This window comes from Hippocampus guttulatus, chromosome 20, assembly GCF_054856545.1.
Source record: "Hippocampus guttulatus isolate MCC_2025c chromosome 20, RoL_Hgut_1.0, whole genome shotgun sequence".
Taxonomy (NCBI): domain Eukaryota; kingdom Metazoa; phylum Chordata; class Actinopteri; order Syngnathiformes; family Syngnathidae; genus Hippocampus; species Hippocampus guttulatus.
Window position 1 is genome coordinate 5,740,510 of NC_141280.1, and position 19,726 is coordinate 5,760,235.

General features: G+C 44.5%; 2 protein-coding genes across 3 annotated transcripts in view; one reads left to right on the forward strand and one right to left on the reverse strand.

The window, feature by feature from the left end:
* LOC147187714 (sestrin-1-like) overlaps nucleotides 1-13,879 on the reverse strand; it is a 35,882-nt gene extending 22,003 nt beyond the window's left edge. The window contains exons 1-2 of the mRNA XM_086099723.1: nucleotides 13,795-13,879; nucleotides 12,188-12,520 (exon numbers count right to left, since the gene is read on the reverse strand). Of these exons, the coding sequence (XP_085955849.1) occupies nucleotides 12,188-12,475 (288 nt within the window). The 5' untranslated portion in view covers nucleotides 12,476-12,520; nucleotides 13,795-13,879. The remainder of the gene's footprint in view (nucleotides 1-12,187; nucleotides 12,521-13,794) is intronic.
* Nucleotides 13,880-15,599: 1,720 nt separating this feature from the next.
* LOC147187715 (centrosomal protein cep57l1-like) lies at nucleotides 15,600-18,994 on the forward strand. 2 transcript variants are annotated; one of them, XM_086099725.1, is made up of 11 exons: nucleotides 15,600-15,743; nucleotides 16,528-16,684; nucleotides 16,768-16,932; nucleotides 17,025-17,146; nucleotides 17,265-17,378; nucleotides 17,468-17,545; nucleotides 17,676-17,768; nucleotides 17,841-17,906; nucleotides 18,001-18,251; nucleotides 18,327-18,471; nucleotides 18,658-18,994. In XM_086099725.1, the coding sequence occupies exons 1-11, from the start codon at nucleotides 15,723-15,725 to the stop codon at nucleotides 18,865-18,867; spliced, it is 1,422 nt and encodes a 473-aa protein (XP_085955851.1). In that variant the 5' UTR covers nucleotides 15,600-15,722; the 3' UTR covers nucleotides 18,868-18,994. The 2 variants fall into 2 exon arrangements, with proteins under 2 accessions (XP_085955851.1, XP_085955852.1); XM_086099726.1 differs by having other exon boundaries at nucleotides 17,268-17,378.
* Nucleotides 18,995-19,726: the final 732 nt, after the last annotated feature.

The following is a 19,726-nucleotide window of genomic DNA, read 5'->3' on the forward strand; positions in this document are numbered from 1 at the left end:
CGGACTATTTAGAAGAATGGCATATTCCGCCATCATAAAAAAATGGACATGACAATCAAAAATGTTCATACGAACAAGCCAACGAGTGAAGATCGGGAATCCCCAAGTCATTGATAGCCACCCAAAAAGGTTTCTACCTGCATATAGATGCCACAAGATATTAGAAAAGCTTTTTTTTTTGCTATTAGACAGGGATATGGCCTGACTAAATGAAGCTCCTCTCCCCGCGTCAATGTAGTTCATTGGCCCCAAGATACCACAATAAACCACCACATGAACCCGATACCTTAAAATCAGGAGGATACCGGCCCTATACCAACTCATCCCTGATAAACTAAGTGGGTGGTAAGACATATTTGCCCAGTGTGTTTTTGGCTTTTCACACATCTACCCTACCCATGACCGTTTCCTGCAATCCCACCAACCTGCCCGAGGATTAGCCGCCGGTCACCCCACATGGCCTCTACTCGCTCTATCAACTCTGTTTATTTCACTCTGGCCGTTGCAGGTCTGCCGCCTCAGCGTTTGGGCCGATGGGACAGGAAAGACCTCTGCCAGCTGCCGACAATAACAAGTCCACCTTAGTCACCGCAAGCCGAGGGGGCGTTGCTTTCATACAAACGTTACACTGCAGATTTTTTTTTAATCAAACATATTAACCCGTCTATCATTAATGGCATCATTATCATCATCCCCTTATAACTTAGGGTGAGGTGAACAAAGACAATGAGCAGATGACGTAGCAAGGGTGTAAAAGGCAGCAGGAACCAGGCTAAGGGCAGCCGAGCATTGTTCAAACAGACCTTTTAAAAAGCTTTAAAATCAACAGGATCCTCGCCTTTGCATTTTCTGTCAAAAAGTCATGAAGACCATGACATCACGTGTGGCAGCTAAGAAAAAAAAAATTCTAACAAAGTAACATTTCTTCTCCAGTAGAGTCTTGAGAGACTGTTTCTTAGCCAGGAGGGGAGAGACTTGCAGAATTCACCAAGAGGCTGCCAAAGACAAAGAATTGGACGACTACCTTTCCACTTTTGTAGAAGTTGATGTCAAGAACTGTAAAGGCACTCAGCTACTTCGAAAAAAGGACAAAAAAAACCCGCACAATGAGATTCACCTCTTGGCATCTCAGAGACCACGCCCCCTTTTCCTCCAGGCCGTCTGCGATGAGAGAACAACAAGGCTCGTCAAAAGACACCCACCTGCTGTACGCATCTGTCAGCAAAGGCACGCCGTGCAGGACATGTCACATGAGACAAATGGCTGCTGGGTGCTTCACGTTTTACAAAGCGGCTTTTGGTTTGTGTGTGTGTGTCAACTATGAGAAGCACGCAGTTGATGATGAAGCGGTGCATGCAAAGACAGGACTCGGTTGCAGAAACATGACGAATGTGTTGTTGTTGTTGTGCTGTTTTTCTTGCCCAATGCTCACTTATCCTGGGACGGGGTTAGCTTGTGTGTGTGTGTGTTTTTTTTTTAAACGAGGTCCTGCCACACAGTTAATAAATAGATGAATAAATAAAAACAGAACACACACACACACACACACACACACACACAAGCAAATAAACAATCTTGATTTCCTAGAAGTTTATGGACAAGCTCCAATGAATGTTGGCCAGAGATTTATTTTTTTATTTTACTCCACCTCCCCTCCCTTCTGAACCCACTTCCTTCAATGGCCCCTCCTTTGTTTTTTAGGCTGCACATCAACAGACTGAGAGGTGTGTCCCTTTCCACCAATGGCGGCACGGGCCGGCTGCCGACGACAGCAAATCAGAGCGGGCGACTCGCCCACTGTTAAACGGCGGTTGTTGTTTTGCTGCCTCTGTTTTCTGTGAGTCTTCACAGTGATGTAAAAATGAATGCCCGGTCAGGCATTAATAGCCCTTGAGCGCATGCCCACATTTACGTGGGGGGCTCGTCTCAATTTCACAAGTGTGCATGAAAGTACACAAAACATTCCCGTACTTTTTAATCGCTATCTATCTTTCTACCCCTTCCACTCCTGTTTCGTCTGCCCAAAAAAAACCACAGAGCGCACTTTGTTTCTTGCACATAAACATCTTCCACATCCTCCCTTGCTCAGATTTCAGACACACACACACACGCGCTGATTAATGCTGGTCACAGGGTGCGGAGGTTTGGCAGGGAGGAACAACTGCGTACCAGTGCAAACGGGACACCTCGCAGTAAACAACACGAGGGCTAGAGCACCGATAATCCTGCCCCCCCCCCCCCGTCCTGCGGGTGACTTTTTCTTCACCTCGTTCTTTGTTCGGTTCTGTGAAGTCTCGAAGCATCCCAGGGAAAAAAAAAAAAGTACGCAACAATCTGCACTATGAATATATTCACGGCTTGTTTTTCCTCATTTGATGACCACTGCGGTTGTGTTTGCAACTCGAAGTTTGAAATCTCTCATTTAAGGCTGAAAAGTTTGACATTCCACTCAACTATCCTCCATTTTTTCACTGCATAGTGCACAACATTGGTTGAATTGGCTTTTTTTCCCCCCACTTGGTAATATCGCGCTAAAATTGATGACAACATTTTATTCAATCCGCACCCTGTAACCTGATAACACGATAAGCTGCCCACTGTAGTGGCCGCTGTCCTTGAAAGGGCTTTACCAAACCACAGCCCTCACCATAACCCGGTGGAGTTATGTTGGGTAGTTTTGGAGTTATGTCAGTAACAAGCTTTTAAGTGGAAAACTTGGGAGAGCGGAGCAATAACGGGATGTTGGCGGGGAATGTCTCGGCGAGATGTTCACCTTTGCACAGCTGCATTCCAAAGCGCACGGTGACATGAGGTATTTCACAGACGTTCCTTGGTTCAACAAAACCTACTTGTTCCTTCTTGACCCATATTCCAAAGAAGAAAGAAACGATCGGGCCCGGGAAAAGGTCATGTTCAACGCTTTCCTATCTCACAAAAAGTTCCATTTTGGCTAGAGAGATTTTTCAACATGCCGTTATTTCATTGTGCAGATTCCGTGGCCTGATGACCGCATTCGTACACCAATCATTCAACAGCCCCCACCCCCATTTTGAAAACAAATATTGACACTGAGATATAAATACAATTTCTCCTAGGGCATATAGACCCCGAGTCTCGGTATAGCTCACAATATAAAAAGGCAAACAAACAAAGGCTGCTTGAATGTCTGCAAAGGGGACACTACGCAGGAAAATAAGCAAACCCTTTCATAAAGATAAGCAAACACCAGATGGCCGAGAAGGACTCCGAAAAAGAAACAGAACAGTTGGAGTGTCTAAATATACGTAATGATTGGCAAGAAATTGATCTATTTATCCCGCTTAGAGGTGGGGACAATAAATCATAAGGTCTTCTTTCAGTGAGGGTTACAACACCTCCACTTGTTTCCTGGACATGGAGGAGCCCGCGTTACATAAGTTAGCGAACATGTTTGCTTTCCCTCCGAGCAGCCTCGAGTATATGCCAGGCAGTCCATATAGACTTCCTTCCCCCGCTTCCTTTCCCTTCGGCTTGACGTCAAGCTGACGAGAAGTGAGTCAGTGGGGCCCTTTGACGCTTGTCCGAAATCGGGCCAATGAACATGGTAAAGGGAGCCGCTGAGTGATAACCTGAGGCGACCTCTTGACCGACAGGTCATCTTCATCACATTGGATGGAGAATCATGGAATGAGTGAGGCTAGACCTTCTTTAATAAATAAATAGATAAATAAATTCTTGTTTAATTACTTTAAATGAATCAGCAGATGTGAGTGAGCTCCTTTAGAAACAGTTAAAAAAAATTGCAGATTTTTGACGACTTCAGAATAGGTTTGAAACCTGTGTTTTCACATCTATAAATGCCTTTGTGTAGAGTACAAATATGTATTTATTTTATATGGTGAAGGCCCCCCATAGTGATGGGGGGGAAGAAGGAGTGACATGCATTTTTGTTTCCTATTGTACTTGAAAAGGGTGTAATTGCACATCCACTACAGTAGGTGGCAGTGGCGCACATTTTTTTCCTTTAATTTCAGTCAAATTGATGCACTTTCCTTTTGCGTTGCCGCCTTTTGCATGCCTGCCTTCCTCAGGGCCTTCTGCTGTTTACTGCGACACGATGAGATGCTTAGGAAGGCACAGAAGAATGGTTTGGCGACTGGCCAGCACAGACTCTGAACAAACCGCAGCACAGTGTTTGGTCTCATCGATCTCACTCGCACCCTAGAAATGTCTCTCAAAAGAGTACGAGCCAAGCTGCACCGCCCCTCAACTATTTCTGCTCTTCTACGTTTGTAGTTGAAATGTTTGGAAAAATAATCAGTACTGGTCTGCTGGAGTTTTACATTCACAATTGTCCTCGTTGTTGCCACGCTTCTCTGCAGCGCAATTCAAAAGTGCTCTCGAGGTCGTTTGAACAATGCAACGCACTGTTTTGAAACTTTTGCTGATCGTTCCAGAGTAGATCTGTGTCTTAGGCGTTATTTGGTCCCCATGAGATTACAACTGGGATTTGAAACGCGGAGCTCATAGCCGTTAATCGCCTTGCTGGCCTGGTTGGCGTCGTCGGGACCATTTTGTGCAGCATCATTGCATCCAATGTTCAGGAGAAATACAAGACCAACAGCCCATGCTCCAAGACTTACGACAGTTGTTCCAGGAATGGAACTGTTGAATGAAATCGAACCATTTTTGGACCAGTCTCTGTTGTCTATTTTCTGTTTTGAATCAAACACAAATGGACAAAAGGAGTAATAAGTTGCGATTCTGAACAGCATTCTGTTGACAGATGAAGCCCGTGTTTCTGCAAATTCCCTTTGCATGAAGCATTTTTGTCATCTGCAGAGCAATCTGGGATATGGATTAAGCCTCCTCGTTACGAGTCCGAATGGAATGAAACGGAGAGAAAAAAAAATCACAACAGAGATTAACTACAAATCCAAAACATAATATTTGGAGATAATGAAATTGGGGGATATCAATGGAACAAGCCCCCGATCAGAAACTAATTGACACTGCCTGTCTGGTATCGTCCGTGAGGAAGTAGCCTGCTAACGAAAAAAAAAAAAAGCATTGGTAAAACAACAAATCCGTCGGTGGCGCATGACTTGGCTCGGTTCGCCAAATACGGTACAAAGGTATGGCTCGCACATTTAAAGGTGTCGAGGCAAGTTTTGTGGGCTAGGGAGGGTTGAGGGCAATAAAACCCCCCCAAAAAAAACTCAATTTGCATGTTTCCATTTTAGTCAAGACATTTAAACACGAACTGTCAACTGGGGAAAAAAGGGAAGAGAGCCAACGTTTCCTCTTTTGCGCACGCGTCCTCTGGCACGTTACACACGTGTGGCCAGGGAGGTCAACAAAAAAATGATGACCGGGGGGGGCGGGGGGGGGGGGCTTATCATGGAAGATGATTATACATTTCTGTTGGGTGTTCTTTGCAAATGGCTCTTTTGTTCATGATTGTCAATAATCATTCTCACACACACACATACACACACACACAAACACACACAACTCAAGGTCAGAGGTGAACAACTGTGGGAACGGGGTGGTCTTGCAGCACCAATGTGTCGCCCTTCTGACGAAAAAGCCCGTAACATAAACAAGCACTCATGTACACAGCAGCTCTGGACAATGCAACCCATGAGAAGCGCACAATAACCATTCGGCCGCACGGCACGGCGACTGAAACAATACGACACACGCTAAAACAACATGGGAGCTCAGGACTAAGCTGGTGGGGCCGAGAGGCGAAGCTTGAGGCAACACTGTTTGCTGGAGACAGACAGATACATACACACATGCACGCACACACACACACACACACACACACACACAGTGCAGGCAAATACAGTCGAGCCTCGTTACAACGTACATCAAGGGACATAACGAATCTGTACGCTATATCGGTAATTATGAACCCCTTTCCAATAAAATGGCCGCCAGCTACGATGTATAATGCAGTATTGGACGTTTACAGATGTAAAAACACGACCATGTAATCCAGTATAAACATGTGAATTACAAATATGTGTATAGAGTGTGAAGAATATATGAAACAAGCAACTGTAGCATTCCTACTTCATCTCGGAAAACATTCAGTCGCAAATGAAAAAAAAAAAGCCTTCTCCAGTTCAAGATGTGCCTCGCCCCAGCGGCGTTTACGATCGTCCTTCAATCTGTTGGCCTCGAACTCTGCCGTGATTTTGTTGCCATTGCAGATGATTGTCGAAATCGTCGACTTTGCCAATTCGTAGTCTCGGCTGAACTTCGGCTGGGAGACTCCCTTTCGAAAGTGTGAGAGAAACTCAGCCTTCAGAGATTTGCTTCCGTTTAGCAGACGATGTCCTCAGGGCCGCGCCGTGCCTCCGGAAGTACAACAAAGTACGAGTCGATCCTGCGCTGTATGTTTAGTTCATAAGCATGGTCGCGGCGGCAATTAGCTTCCTACAGTTCGTTGTAACTTATACGTTAGCATTAAGCTAGCAGACTTATGGGCAAAGCTATGTGGTTGTTTAAAATATGCAACGTGGAACTCCCTTTGTTTGTCGTTTAGTTTGACAGCAAACTTGAGTTCACTATTGCTCAGACAGCGCTCACATTTTTGAATGCAAGTTAATATCTCCTGTAAAAAAAAAAAAAAAAAAAAGTCAATAAAATATATATTTTTAAATGATGGCTGGAATATAGCACTGTAAACATTACTAAGAAAACCATACATTTGTGTTCCTAAAATGCTGTTTGTGTATTTTCGGCAGGTTGACCAGAGTGTTGAGCCAAGTGTGGTTTGTATCCTAATAGGGGTCTACCTCAGACTTCGGTCTGGGCTGCAGCCACCTGACTAGCTTTGGTGACCAGATGACTTGAAATCCGGCACGCTGCCTGCCATAAATCTCCCGAGACATGTAAACACACACGCACACACATACGCACACATACAGCAAGGGGATGGATCAGCAGACATTCAGCGGACACACATACAGGCTTAACCACACAGACATACACACAAACAAATACACACCAGCTGGATGACAGCCCAATGACCAGGGCAAAAGGAAAATATCAAAATCATGCGGTGCATTGCAAACGTTCATGCCCAGTGCATGGAAAATTCCCATCCCGTCAAGTCGGCCGGTAGGCTCAGAGTGCCCTCGTGTGGCCAAGATGTTCACTGCAACAGGCAGTAAAAGGTTTGCGAGCCATGAAATGAAAGGCAAAGCAAAAAAAGAGGGTGAGGAACAAAAGGTGTGTGGATGTCATCGCCTTCATTCGCGACTTTGCTCAAATTAATTCTCACCAGTTGGCCGTGTTAGGGTGTGTGTAAAAACGAGGGATCTGCAGCCACTTCTTGGCATGAGCATTTTGTGTGCATCTGCCTAATTTTGTCGCATCTGATTCGTCTTCCCATTAAGTAAGTAATGGGAAGAGGAGAAAACACAATATGTCTTCATTAGTACAACAATGAGACATTATGGCTTCACAGCAGCAAATGGCACAAAAGCAGCACACCAGAACTAGATGGTCCAAATAGCGAGTGCACAACACAATGAAGGATTTAAACTCGTGGAGACATCCGCTAATTTATACTGTGTGTTTGTGGTGCAAGGGCACATTGCCAAACACAAAGTACCTTGATGATGTGTCGACAATTTCAAAAAAATCAAGCGCTGCTGATCAGAAGCTAACACTGGTAGCAATGCTAATCAGTGCGTTCAACACAACACAATGCAGCTCAGCTTACCTTGGCACCAGCACTGGCTAGTCCAGGCACTCTGGCGACCCATCTTTTTCTATACAAGCAACAAAAAGTCACTTTTCGTTAACATGCCCGCTTTCACTCTAAATACGGAATTACTAAGTGTTGCAGAGGAGCCAAAGAAAAAAAGCCAAATATTCCCCCGGGGTAAAATGAACCGAAAGCTTATACACAAAAGCCAAGTCGTTGACTGTAAGAGGTAAACAGTAACATGTCATAATATTATTTACGAACATACTCATTGGCTGAGCGTTTTATGTGGATGTAAAACTTTGCTGAAGCGCCGCATATCAACGCAAACAGCTTGAAAGTTGGCCCAATCTTGCTGCATGGCCAAATGCCAAAGCAGATTTATAAAGCTGTTCGTCATCGAACCGCATGTGTGATTCATGCAAAAAGAGATGCAGGATGTCACAGACCTGATGTGTTGCCATCATGTACGAAACCGTACTCAGGTGTGATTAACAACATTAATAATGGCGCCGTTCCATTACTACCCCCAATAAAGCGTCTCACTAATGCTTGCCAGAGCCTTGGAAATGGAGGCCTTAAATCCAAACAGTCATTCGTGTTATTTACCGCGCTTGCGGTTTTCATGCAACGGCAGGTCAAAATGTTGCGGCGGGTCGATAAAAGTGATTCACGCAGTGCCCGAAGGCGACGATGTGGACCAAAAAAAATTTTTTTTTTAAGCCAGCAGATCAACTGATTTATGATTGCGCTAGCTTGGGTTTCCACTGGCAGCGTTAAAACCAACAGAAAGGAGGATTTAATGCATTTTTGGGAGACGTGTTCACTGAGGAAGCATTGGAGGCCCGTACTAAATCCTTTTCAAGGAATGTAATTTTATCTGCGGGTTGCTGTATAAATATGAGAGAGGTTTGTTTATTTAGCAGTGCGGCGCAACGCTGGCCTGCGCTCACTTGCAGCGGAGAAATTTAACAACTCGCTTTAAATCCACTGACCGGGCATTGAAAAAATCCACATTAATTGTAAACACTTGAATGTGACTATGGTTTAACTACGGATGGCCAATAATTTTTTGGTTCAGGTCTGTTCCACCTGCTCTTGGCAATTTTCCCTCCATTCCCTTCCCCACTTGCATGTCGAAATAAGCCCCGCAGTTCTCTCTCAACTCCTGAATAGCACGGCTAGAAATAACCATCCTCAAGTAACAGTGCCAACCATCCAAACACCCCACCCCCCATCTCACCATTGCACTTCATGTCACTGGTACCATGACGACTGCTAAGAATCTGCAAAATCCGAAACCCGACGTGAGCCCATCCTTCCCTTCGCACCGGGATAATGCCGTCTTCACATGTTTCATAGATATGAAGCAGTTTTATATCGTAATCATGACGAAACGCGAACAAGTCTGCTCTTTTTTTTTTCTTTTTAATGATTTATTCAGGCTTACCGGATTGACGGTGACCTAGTTGCACAATTCCAACATGGTCTCCCCCCCTTGTATCTAGTCTTTCTCTGAAGGCCACAGCATACTGCACTGGCTTTAAAAGTGTATGTTGGGGGGAGGGGGGGGGGAGAGAATCTGTCTGCGATGTCGGATCCCCTTCTGGCGTATTATACGTGATTTAAAAGAAATCTTGTTCCTTGAAAAATTATGTACCATTATTTCTGCACTATAAAGCGCACCTAAAAGCATTCACTTCTCTCAAAAGCCGACAGTGCGCCTTATATATTGATCAACATTCCGATTTCTTGGACGTAGTATTTTAAATGTTCGGTAAAGCGCTTTGTTACAGTGCAGCGGATGTGAAAGCGCTACAAAAATAAAGCTGTAGTGTATTGTATTGTATTGTATTCCCTCTAGCGTAGCTCCATCTAATGGATGCATAGCGCAACTGCAGCAACTATTGTAGCTTCTATTCTTATTTGCCTTGTCATGTGATGCGCCCTGTATATGAGAACAGCTTTAAAAATACGTCATTCATTGAAGGTGCACCTTATACTCCAAAAATATGGCATGCTACTTGTTATGAATCAGTTGCATCTTCGGATATCAACACAATCAATCTCACACATGTCTGCAACTTCATCCTTGAGGTGCGATAATTAGTAAGTATCTGCGAGCCATTGTCCAGAAAAAAACAACAACAATGCAACTGGGTGGGAAGTACATGGCCAAAGGCTTTCGGCTGGACAATGCAATGTCCAGTCTTTGAGGTTATTCTGGGAAGGCCGGTTTGGCGTAATTAATGACACATGAGTGTTTATTGCAGCGGTTGCCGAGTCATGCTAAGCGGTCATGATTAACTCACAAAGTGGGGTGTTAAAAAAAATACATGCTTCTGACAGGCTATGATAGAAGTCGAATATCGCGGGGGGGGGGCTCTTAGACTTGACCGTACAATTCTTTATATAAGTGAGAGGCACTAACTGAGGCTTTGGGTTGAATAATGCATGAGGACATTAGAGAAAAAGAAACCATTAGGCGTAATACGCCATGAGTGCCACGTTGAGTTGCTATGATCTATCCATCTGCGATCGTCCTTGCATGCGCGGGGCTTAATGCAAAGTGAATGAGCCATCTGAGAGCTAATTCCAGGGAAACTGGAGGGAGAACACAATGGCGCAATTACATAACACAAAGAAGCCACTCAGTGGGATTTTCAAACAGCCACCGAGACTGGACTGGAGCTTCTTTCATGCAACCGAGGGAATATGGTGACCGGGTGATGGAGTCCGTCCACACCGTCATTGACGCACACCGATCCAAACAATTGTCTCTTTTGATATGTGCGCGTGTGTGTGCTCCTTTGAGGGACAGCTTATCGGGTTATCGTGTTACAGGGTGCACGAAAGGGTTAATACGAGAATTTTTTTTATAAAAAATTAGACCTGCGCGTCAATTTGAATTTGATCAATGACACTCGGCTGTGTCAAGCTTCAGCATGAGCCCTTTTGGATGACCTCCTGTTTTAATATGTTGACAAATCTCTCCTCGTGCATGTACGCATGCACGAGGACAGCCCATGGGAACCGAAGCCCCTCCGCCCCCTTGCACTTGCACACACACACACACACACACACAGATCCCTATTTTCAGCCTTGACCCAATAACCCTTCACCCACGGGGCTCACTCTTAATACTGGGGCAATATAACATTGCAAATACCATCCCCTGGCTCAAGGGATCACTGCCGGGGGATAAATAACATTTTCTGGAACCGAATTAGCTCCAGCAGCCATCACAGCTTGTACAGTGCCTATGAGGATATTTAACTGAAATTATTTCTTATCTGCCGTTTGAATTATGATTGTAAAAATGCAGAATATCGGCACCAATAATCGGTCAGGCAGATGAGTCTAGCCCTACAAGTACAGTAGTGTAGCAGGTCTAAGGGTTCATGAAAATAACATCATTGCAAGTCTCTGTACGCGATGAACATTGTATCTAAATATTGGGGGAAAAGTGAAATACAACTAAACGGTACGTGGGAAGTGATTCTTTCCAGGACCACCGGAATAATCCCGAGTAACAAGTTGAGAATTTCTGCTTTAATTTTGCAATTTTCAAAACACAAACAGAACAGTGACTAAAAAGGCTGATACACAACAGCTAATCGGAAAGAAGCCATTTCTTTTTTTTCCCCAACTTGCAGCCCAATTATCGATGTGTGCAATCGGCCTTAATGCTTTCAGAGGTTTTGTCTTCAAAGAATCTGACGGTATTAAAGATCCATCTGACTCGAAAGCCTCCGTTCCATTTCTGCTAGCCGCGAGAAAGATGCTACTGTGTGTGTGTGTGTGTGTGTGTGTGTGTGTGTGTGTGTGTGTGTGTGTGTGTGTGTGTGTGACGATGAGAGAAGGGGAGGTCACGGATTTGGGGTCTTCAACTGTAAGACCTCATCCGCATGACATGCAACAGCGGGTGCATAGAAAAGCAGCCTTTGGCAAACCCGGGGCAAATGCAGCTTAGCATAATTCAAAAATACCAGAAGGCCTGTTCTGTGGTGTGCGGCTAAAACCTGCAAAGCAGCTTTCTCCCTCTTTCATCACTCTGCCCCTATCGTCCCCGCATGTTCCAAAAACACCCAAATGACGCCAAGCGTACAAACTGTTTATGGCCTCCCAATCGCGACATGTCAGCCCATCAAAGTGCTCATAGAGAGCACTCAGGAGGACGAGGGGATGCTGTGTTTACCTCTCGTCATGCAGCTGGGTTTTGTTTTTTTTTTTATATAAGGAGAGTGCTGCAGTAAATTGGAGATTGTGGAGTATACTAGTGCAGCCTCCAGAACTGAAGCACAGCAACAGGCTAAGCTAATATTAGCATGGTTGTCATTTCGAGCCGTGTATCTACAAACGTTACAAAGATGCAGCAATTGTATTCAAAAGGAGATGAAGGGAGGCAAAGAAAACAGACTGGTAGATTTAAAAAAAGGGAAGAATCTGAGGTAGACAACAGAAATAATAAAAATCTCCTACCTGGACAGCCTGCAAAAGCCGGACGCATCGCTCCCTCACGTCTTCGAAAGGACAACGATTGGTGAGCATGAGGAGGTGGGCCAGGACAGCGTTCAGCTCGCTCCTGGCGGGGGAACCGGATGCCGCTGACAGACAGGGCGAGGGCGAGGACGTCGGCTCGGGCCCGATAGCCTCCACTTTGCTTAGGACCTCTTGGCGAATGTGCTCCATGGCGGCCGTCCTGGAGCTGGCGTCACGGCTGGCCAGCCCATCCCACCTGCCCAGAGTCTCCTGGTCTTGCGCGTCCATCCTCTGATATGGAGACTTGATGTGTGTTGTTGATGTACAATAAGGCTAAGGCAAACATTAGCACACGAGAACACTCAACATGTATATGGTACAGGAATGACACACACGTATCAAATCGGGATATTTATGTAAACCATTGAAAACAGCATTATTGGCAAAAATGGAGAGCTGCAGCAAAGTGGAGAGAATGGAAGTGAATTAACTGCATTGTCCACCAGCACTAAAATGTACCAAGGGACGAAGCTATGATGATCATGTTTTTTGTTTTGGTTGTTGTTTGTTCTTTTTAATCATTTATAGCTGAATCAAGTCTAACAATTTTATTTGAGAGGAGACTGAGAACAGTGATTAAATTGTGCGCTGCAGCAAAGCAGAGACTGCGGAGTCGAATAATGTAATGTACCTTTAGTCACATCTACAGGATAATGGAACTATTTTTTGTAATTTCTAGACTTGTATCCTCAAATGATACATTGATGCTGCTATTTTATTCGAGAGAAGACTGAAGGCGGTGAGGAAATGAAGCACTGCAGCCATGTGGAGACTATGGAGTATAATACTGCAACATATGTGTGTGTGTGTGTGTGTGTGTGTGTGTGTGTGTGTGTTGTGATCATTTCTAGCTGTCGTGTCTCAAATGCTCTTAATTTTAATCTAAGGAACACTGAGAGCAATGAGAAAACGGGGCGCTCCAGCTAAGTGGAGACTGTGGAGTATATCCATATTCAACGTGTTAAGCGAACATTAGAATGTGTAGGTTGTTGCATTTTTTTTCGACCTGTGTCCTAAAATGGTACAAGGACACAACAATTGCATTTGAGAAGAGAGTGAGGGCGATGAGAAAACAGAGCGCCGCAGCAAACTGGACACTGTGGCGTATGACTACAGGGATAAATATTTGAAAAACAAATAAAGGTGCAGATACAATGAAAGTATGATCACTCACGTCAAATAACATCTGCATTGTCTCCCAAAAGGCATCTAGCAGGGGATTTAAACCAACATCACGCCAGACATTGTTTAGCATACTGATACGTGGTCTGCCCCCTCAAAAAAGCCTCACTAATACTACGAACAATCTCCCAAGTCCTAAAATGTGCTCCTACTACTTATCTGACCGCCCGTAAATGACAAGTTTGAACACTAATACGTCATGAAAAATATACAAATACCGAAGCCTGCCTGCCGGTCACTCAGTTCCATTCGATTCTGCTCCCTTGCCACTACAGTCCAAGTAAAAGGGCAAAGCCGCTTGTCAAAGACGTGTTAGCTGTCATAGTGTGACAAAAGCAGAATGGTGTCGTGAGTAAATTACTTACTTTAGTCACATTCTTCGATACTAGTCTTGCAACGGGACACTTCACCACACAAGTGGCTAGCCTCGTTCGCCCCGCAGTAATATCATCAAGAGGCAGCAACTGCGGGGTAAACTTTTGATTGATAGCCGCAGCGAACCAATGGTAAGAGGTATTCTGTGCTCAGGGGTGGGATAGTGGCAGCTCTGGGTGCTGATTGGTCAGTCATCTGTTACCATTCTGGCGAGGGAAGGGTTTCTGGGAGTTGAGTTTTCGTTGAAGCTTCCCGACACCTTTTGTTATTCCAAAACTGGATTTTTATAAACTACAACTCCCACCATGCAACATAATATAACGGTCGCCGCTCCACCTCCTTAAGTTGTTTATCACAAATAAGAGGGGGGAAAACGGGCAGAAAAAGGGGGAGGTATTGTTGACCCCCCCCCCCCACTCGGGGTTGTTTTGTTTAAATGGCGTCATTCCTATTTGTGAAACGAGTGAGAAAGAGGTTAGAATCCTATTAGATGACAATTTCCTAGTAAATGCAATGTAAAGTATGACCTGGTGAAACATGTAGACTTAGTCAGAAAGTAACATGAAGGTAACAAAGGTTTATAGGGTGATACATTTAATGGAAGATAAGATAAGATATCCTTTATTTGTCCCACACTGGGGAAATTTACAGCCTCCAGCAGCAAGAATGTAGGCAGAAAGAAGAAGAAAAAACAAACACCGTTCAATTAAGTGCAATATAAATACAAAATGGATAAAGCGCAGTGCTATTTACAATTGTTTTCCACATCATTTATTATTATTAATAATATTATTGTTGCTATTTTTTATTCAGCAGCCTAACAGCAGTTGGTAGGAACGAGAGTCGGTATCTCTCCTTCTTGCAGCGCGGGTGTAACAGTCTCTGGCTGAAGGAGCTACCTAGTGCTGTCAGGGCGGGCTGGAGAGGGTGGGAGGGAGTGTCCATCATAGGTTTTAGCTTAGTTAGCATCCTTCTGTTGCCCACCTCCTCCAGAGTGTCCACAGGAAGTGGCCCCTGTGTGCTATACGCTTTTGATTGCATACCATTTGTTTATTAGCTATGCAAGGCCACGCAACATATCAAACACTAAACAAAATTTGTGTACATAAACATTAAAATCATTTATTTCACGTGCAGCACAACTAACGTGCAATTTGGATCACTATAATTGCAAAATACATTTTTTTCAGTCGTGCAAAGCTTTGACTTTTGACTCATCGCCAAAAAATGCTGAAAAACAATCCAAATCTGCTCTACATGATGCAACAACAACACAAAGTGACAAAACAAACACAAAAACAACAAAAAAAGCAAGGCTCATGAGAGCACTTGCCGACGGCTGCCTAAGCTTCAATAGGTCCAGAACTCTTCTTTGTGTAACCCCCCCCCCCCCCCCACAATGGATCCCGGTTTAACTACGAATATATAGTAAACTTTCTCCCCCTCTCCCTCCCTTGTTTCTTTCTGACTTTCGGGTTGAGTGAACGCTGGCGCGTTTTGGCTGCCGCTGCTCAACCCGTATTGTTTTGTGTTATTTGTTATTGTAAAGTGTCCTTGGGTGTCTTGAAAGGCGCTTATAAATAAAATCTATTATTATTATTATTATTATTGTCATTTAAATTATTATTATTATTCCAATTGAACAACGTGTGTCTATGAGGAAATATTTACGAGACAGTGACGTTTTTTAATCGCGTAATCTGCAAGAAAGTGTGCAAGGTGATGGCGTGGAGAGGGCGGAACTAGTGTGCTGGCGGAACATGAACCAAAAAAGCGAAAAGAGAGGGAAATTTAAACTGTGGGGACCTTCTGTCAAAAGCAGCTGCTTTAGCGCGAAACGGCTATTACAGATATCAATCAGCAGTTTTAAATAGAGACGCACGCTCCGAACGAGGATAACTCCTAGTAATGGTACAGAATGGAGTTGAGCCACGACCAGGTAACCTTTCAAGTGTAGCCGTTTTGCTCGGAGTGCTAAATGTTAGCCAAGCATAAGTCGATCATCGTTTAGGCTTTAACCAGTGTCTAGCAGCTTTTTAACAATGCAGTTATTGCTATTTTTGCGAATGAAGAGGCGATTGGGATTTTCACGATTAACAATAATAAATTAGCTGTTATGCTGCGTCCAGGGAACCTCTGGGGAGCTCGGACATTTCATACCTACACTTGCTCGACCAATGCTGCGTTCGGTAAAACTGGTAAATTTGTCCTGGCAAAGTAAATTTGACTGCTGCTCAGGGGCCACACAGGTGCAAACACTTAAAAGAGATTCTATAATATGCATTTATATGTTTTAATTCGCAATACTAGTTAGCAACATTCATTACAAATATTTCTGGGTGATTTTATACCGGAAAATAAGAACTTTAAACTTGGAATGTAGCATAAGTGGTGACTCATGCCCCAGTGGCCACGAATGCATCACTGTAGTAGTACAATCAGTATGCGTATAAATGACCAACTGCGGTACTGTATTTAAATTAGCCTCCTTATCAGTGGTGTGTTCAAGAAAGTTGGTGATTGCCCTTGAAAATTGGTGACCAAACAAATCATACAATTGCTGTGCATATGTGTCATGTCTGTATGTGCATGCAGTAAAATTGAGTTTATTATTAAGCCTCTGTAAATGATGCATGACAATATATGAATCTAGTTCTCAATATTTTAATCGTTTTGCCAAGTGGTAGTATGTAGACCATAAGGGAGGTTTGCGTTGTGTGTAGTTTTCAGACTCCCCCTCCAAGAATAGCTATATAGGGAGCTATTACCAGCCTCCGGACAAGATACTGGCAATCCCAAAAGAAGCGGAGCTTTCCCCCAAAGGCGCAGAGCACCTGATCGACAGACCTGGACTCCAATCGACTAAACAGAGCAGCCAGGGTACGTGAGGTGTTTGGCTTTTCTTTTTCCTCACTGTCACTAGAATATATATTTGCAGGTACAGTCTGCTTGCCTCATTTCAGGTGTCGTGGAAGCACTAAGGACCCTTCAGGAGAAAATAAAACGCCTGGAGCAGGAACGGCTACAAGCACAAAAGAGCCACCCACAATTTTCACACGATGCGGGGAAGCATGAGCCCGCTGCGATGTCAGCGAGCCTGGTTGTGACAGAGGGTGATAACAGGAAAGGTAATAACACCTTGTTTTTGTTTTTTTGTTTTTTTTGCTTTTAGGTGAAAGCAAAGTGATGCCTCCTAACTGAGATTGAGCCTTGATTACAGAGCTGGACGCTAAGCTGCAGTCTGCCGAGTCTCGCTGTAAAGCGCTTGAGAAGCAGCTAAACTACATGAGGAGGATGGTGGACAGCGCCAGGAAGGACAAGGATGTACCGGCGGACAATCAGGTACGATGCATGGACAATTGTACCATGGTTTTGGTTGACCTTGAGAGCCAACTATCAATATCTATATCAGTCTATATAATAATTTGACTCGTGTGTTCATTGAAACACAACCCTACAGCAGCAGAAGCAACAGAAGCAGCCAAGCAACCCAGACGAGAAAATTCACCACGAAAAGCTGCAGAAACTTGAATCAGAGTGTATCAAATTGAGCAGGACTCAAAATCTGTCAGAGGTAAGATTTATGTTATTACCCCAAATCTTTTTTTTTTTTTTCCCCGCTTTACTTTTTGCAGTCATTAGTTTTGACACTGCTGTTGACAGATGAAGCTTGCCGTTCTGGAGCAGAGGCTTCTGAAGGAGGAGCATGAGCGGAAACTCGTGCAGGAGAAAGCAGGCCAGGTAAGTCAAAATTTCCTCAAATTAAGCGACCTTTTTGCCATTGTACATTCCACATGCAGATGCATTTGTCGTACTTTTGGACCTCTCTACATGCCGTGTGGTTAAAAACAATTTGGCACTATGTCCACAGCTGCAACGAGAGTTGGACCTCAATCTTAGACTGTCTTCTCCACCCGCTGCCCAGCAGACTAAGCCAACGAAGACCCCCCAAAAGCCCATGCTGGTATTGTTTAAAAGCCTTAAAATGGTTCATGGGGATGAATTGGCGGTATCTGATTATTGTGATCTATTTCAGAAATCCCCCCGGCAGAATGAGAGTGCGTCACTGAAGCACAAAAGGATTCCCTTTGTGGCAGGAATGGTAAGGAGTGACCTACCAAAATAAAGCATTCACCCTTACCTTTTGGTTGTCAGTCCCCGTGGAATATTTCGATGCATTTGTGTTCTCCTTCCAGTCGACCAACCCGAGCCACTCGGTGCACGCCAACGTGCAGAGCATCTTGCACATGATGAAGCACCACCAGCCTCAGCTATGCGAGCGGGTGAGCGCCCTGCACCGTACGGGCTGCGGTGCCAGGAAGAGCCTGCGCATGGACGCCCAGCCGGCGGCTAGGCGCGACGGGGAGGCCGAGCCCGACGCGCAGTCGCTGGGCTCGCTGTCCGACCTTCTACTGGCCCTGCAAGACGAGCTGGGACAGATGGGCTTGTGAGTCCGGCCGAGATCGCCGTAATAGACACATTTGTCACATTTGGCGATGATTAAACGCGCGGGAAATTTCAGTGAACATCAGGAGCTGATGCGTCAGATCGATGCCACTCAGCATATGGAGCAAAGGCACGAACTGCAGAGAGAACTAGAAAGTATGGTGGCCAGGATGGACAAAAAAGGAGCGCAGATCACGAAACTGAGGAAACACCAGCAATCGGTAGGACAAGCAGGACCTTATCCATGCATAAGTGTGTATGTTAGGACTGCCACCAACAATTATTTTCACAATAAATGAAATAAGAATCAACCTCGGCCTTGAAAAACATTAATCATTGGTTGTTTTTTTTTTCTTACCATTTGTTTTTTTTTTTAAACCAGACATTTATTCTTGTCATTCCTTCAGGTCCACAAGTTGACCCAGCAGCCACACGCCACCAACAAGATGACCAAGAAGCCAAGTGCCATGCAGCCGTTGTCAACGTCTCCTGCCAGGAGCAAAAATCATCATCAGGACAGGCCGAGCAGCGTAGGTCAGCAGAGCCTCCACATTCTCAGGGAAACAAAGAAGCTACGCAACAGCCTCAAAGAAGAAGACATCTGCTGGGAAGCTTAGTCAAGAATGACTACGTCAAACCAGTTTACACGTTTTTAGATCTTATTTTTAACCATGTCATGTTGTAATGATTTGTTGTATATTACATAGTGCATATTTGAAATAAAGCATATTTGAGCCGTTTTCATACAAATGGGAGAGGTGTCAAATTTCAGTTTGTTTCCGGATTGGTATGCTTGGGTCAAAAGTGCTCATTTCTCTTTGAGCAGAAGACAGTACTTCTGAAATAATACAACAATCTAATCCTCAAAATAAAAATGGGAAGGTAAACCAAATCTATTTTCCCCATTTTGTTTGGGTTTTAAACGCAGCTAATTTCTTCGACCGCTAACCCCGCCCACCTTTGCTAATCAACAGTATGGCGGAAGGGCCCTGAGGTTTTGCTTTTCCTCTGCTGCTGCATTAGGTTACCCAGCACAACTGGATGCGCAAACCAGATTAGCTGCCACCCGGCCACAGACACAAAGCCAGTCCACTTTCCTGAGCTCCCGGTGTGCTGCTCGGCAGTTTTGCACAGTCCTCGAATGGGAATTTCGACGCACGAGCCCATTCAGGATTCTTGCGGACATAACTTGAAATCCCAAAATAAGGGTTTGCGGGCCAGTTGGAAGTTAACAAACTGCAAAAGCACACACTAAAACACTTGTCATTGGAGAAAGTATACACTGTGGTTCTTTTTGCAGGGGGGGGGGGGGGGGGGAGCCAGAAAGCAGCAAACTTTGCAGTGACCCTGGAAACTTTTGAGAAAAATACCAAAAGACAGCATGAGTGCCTGTGGGGAAACAAATTTGTAGTCATTTTTGAAGCACTTTAAAGGGTTATAGGATATTAAAACAAGGATTCTCCTTACACGCTAGCG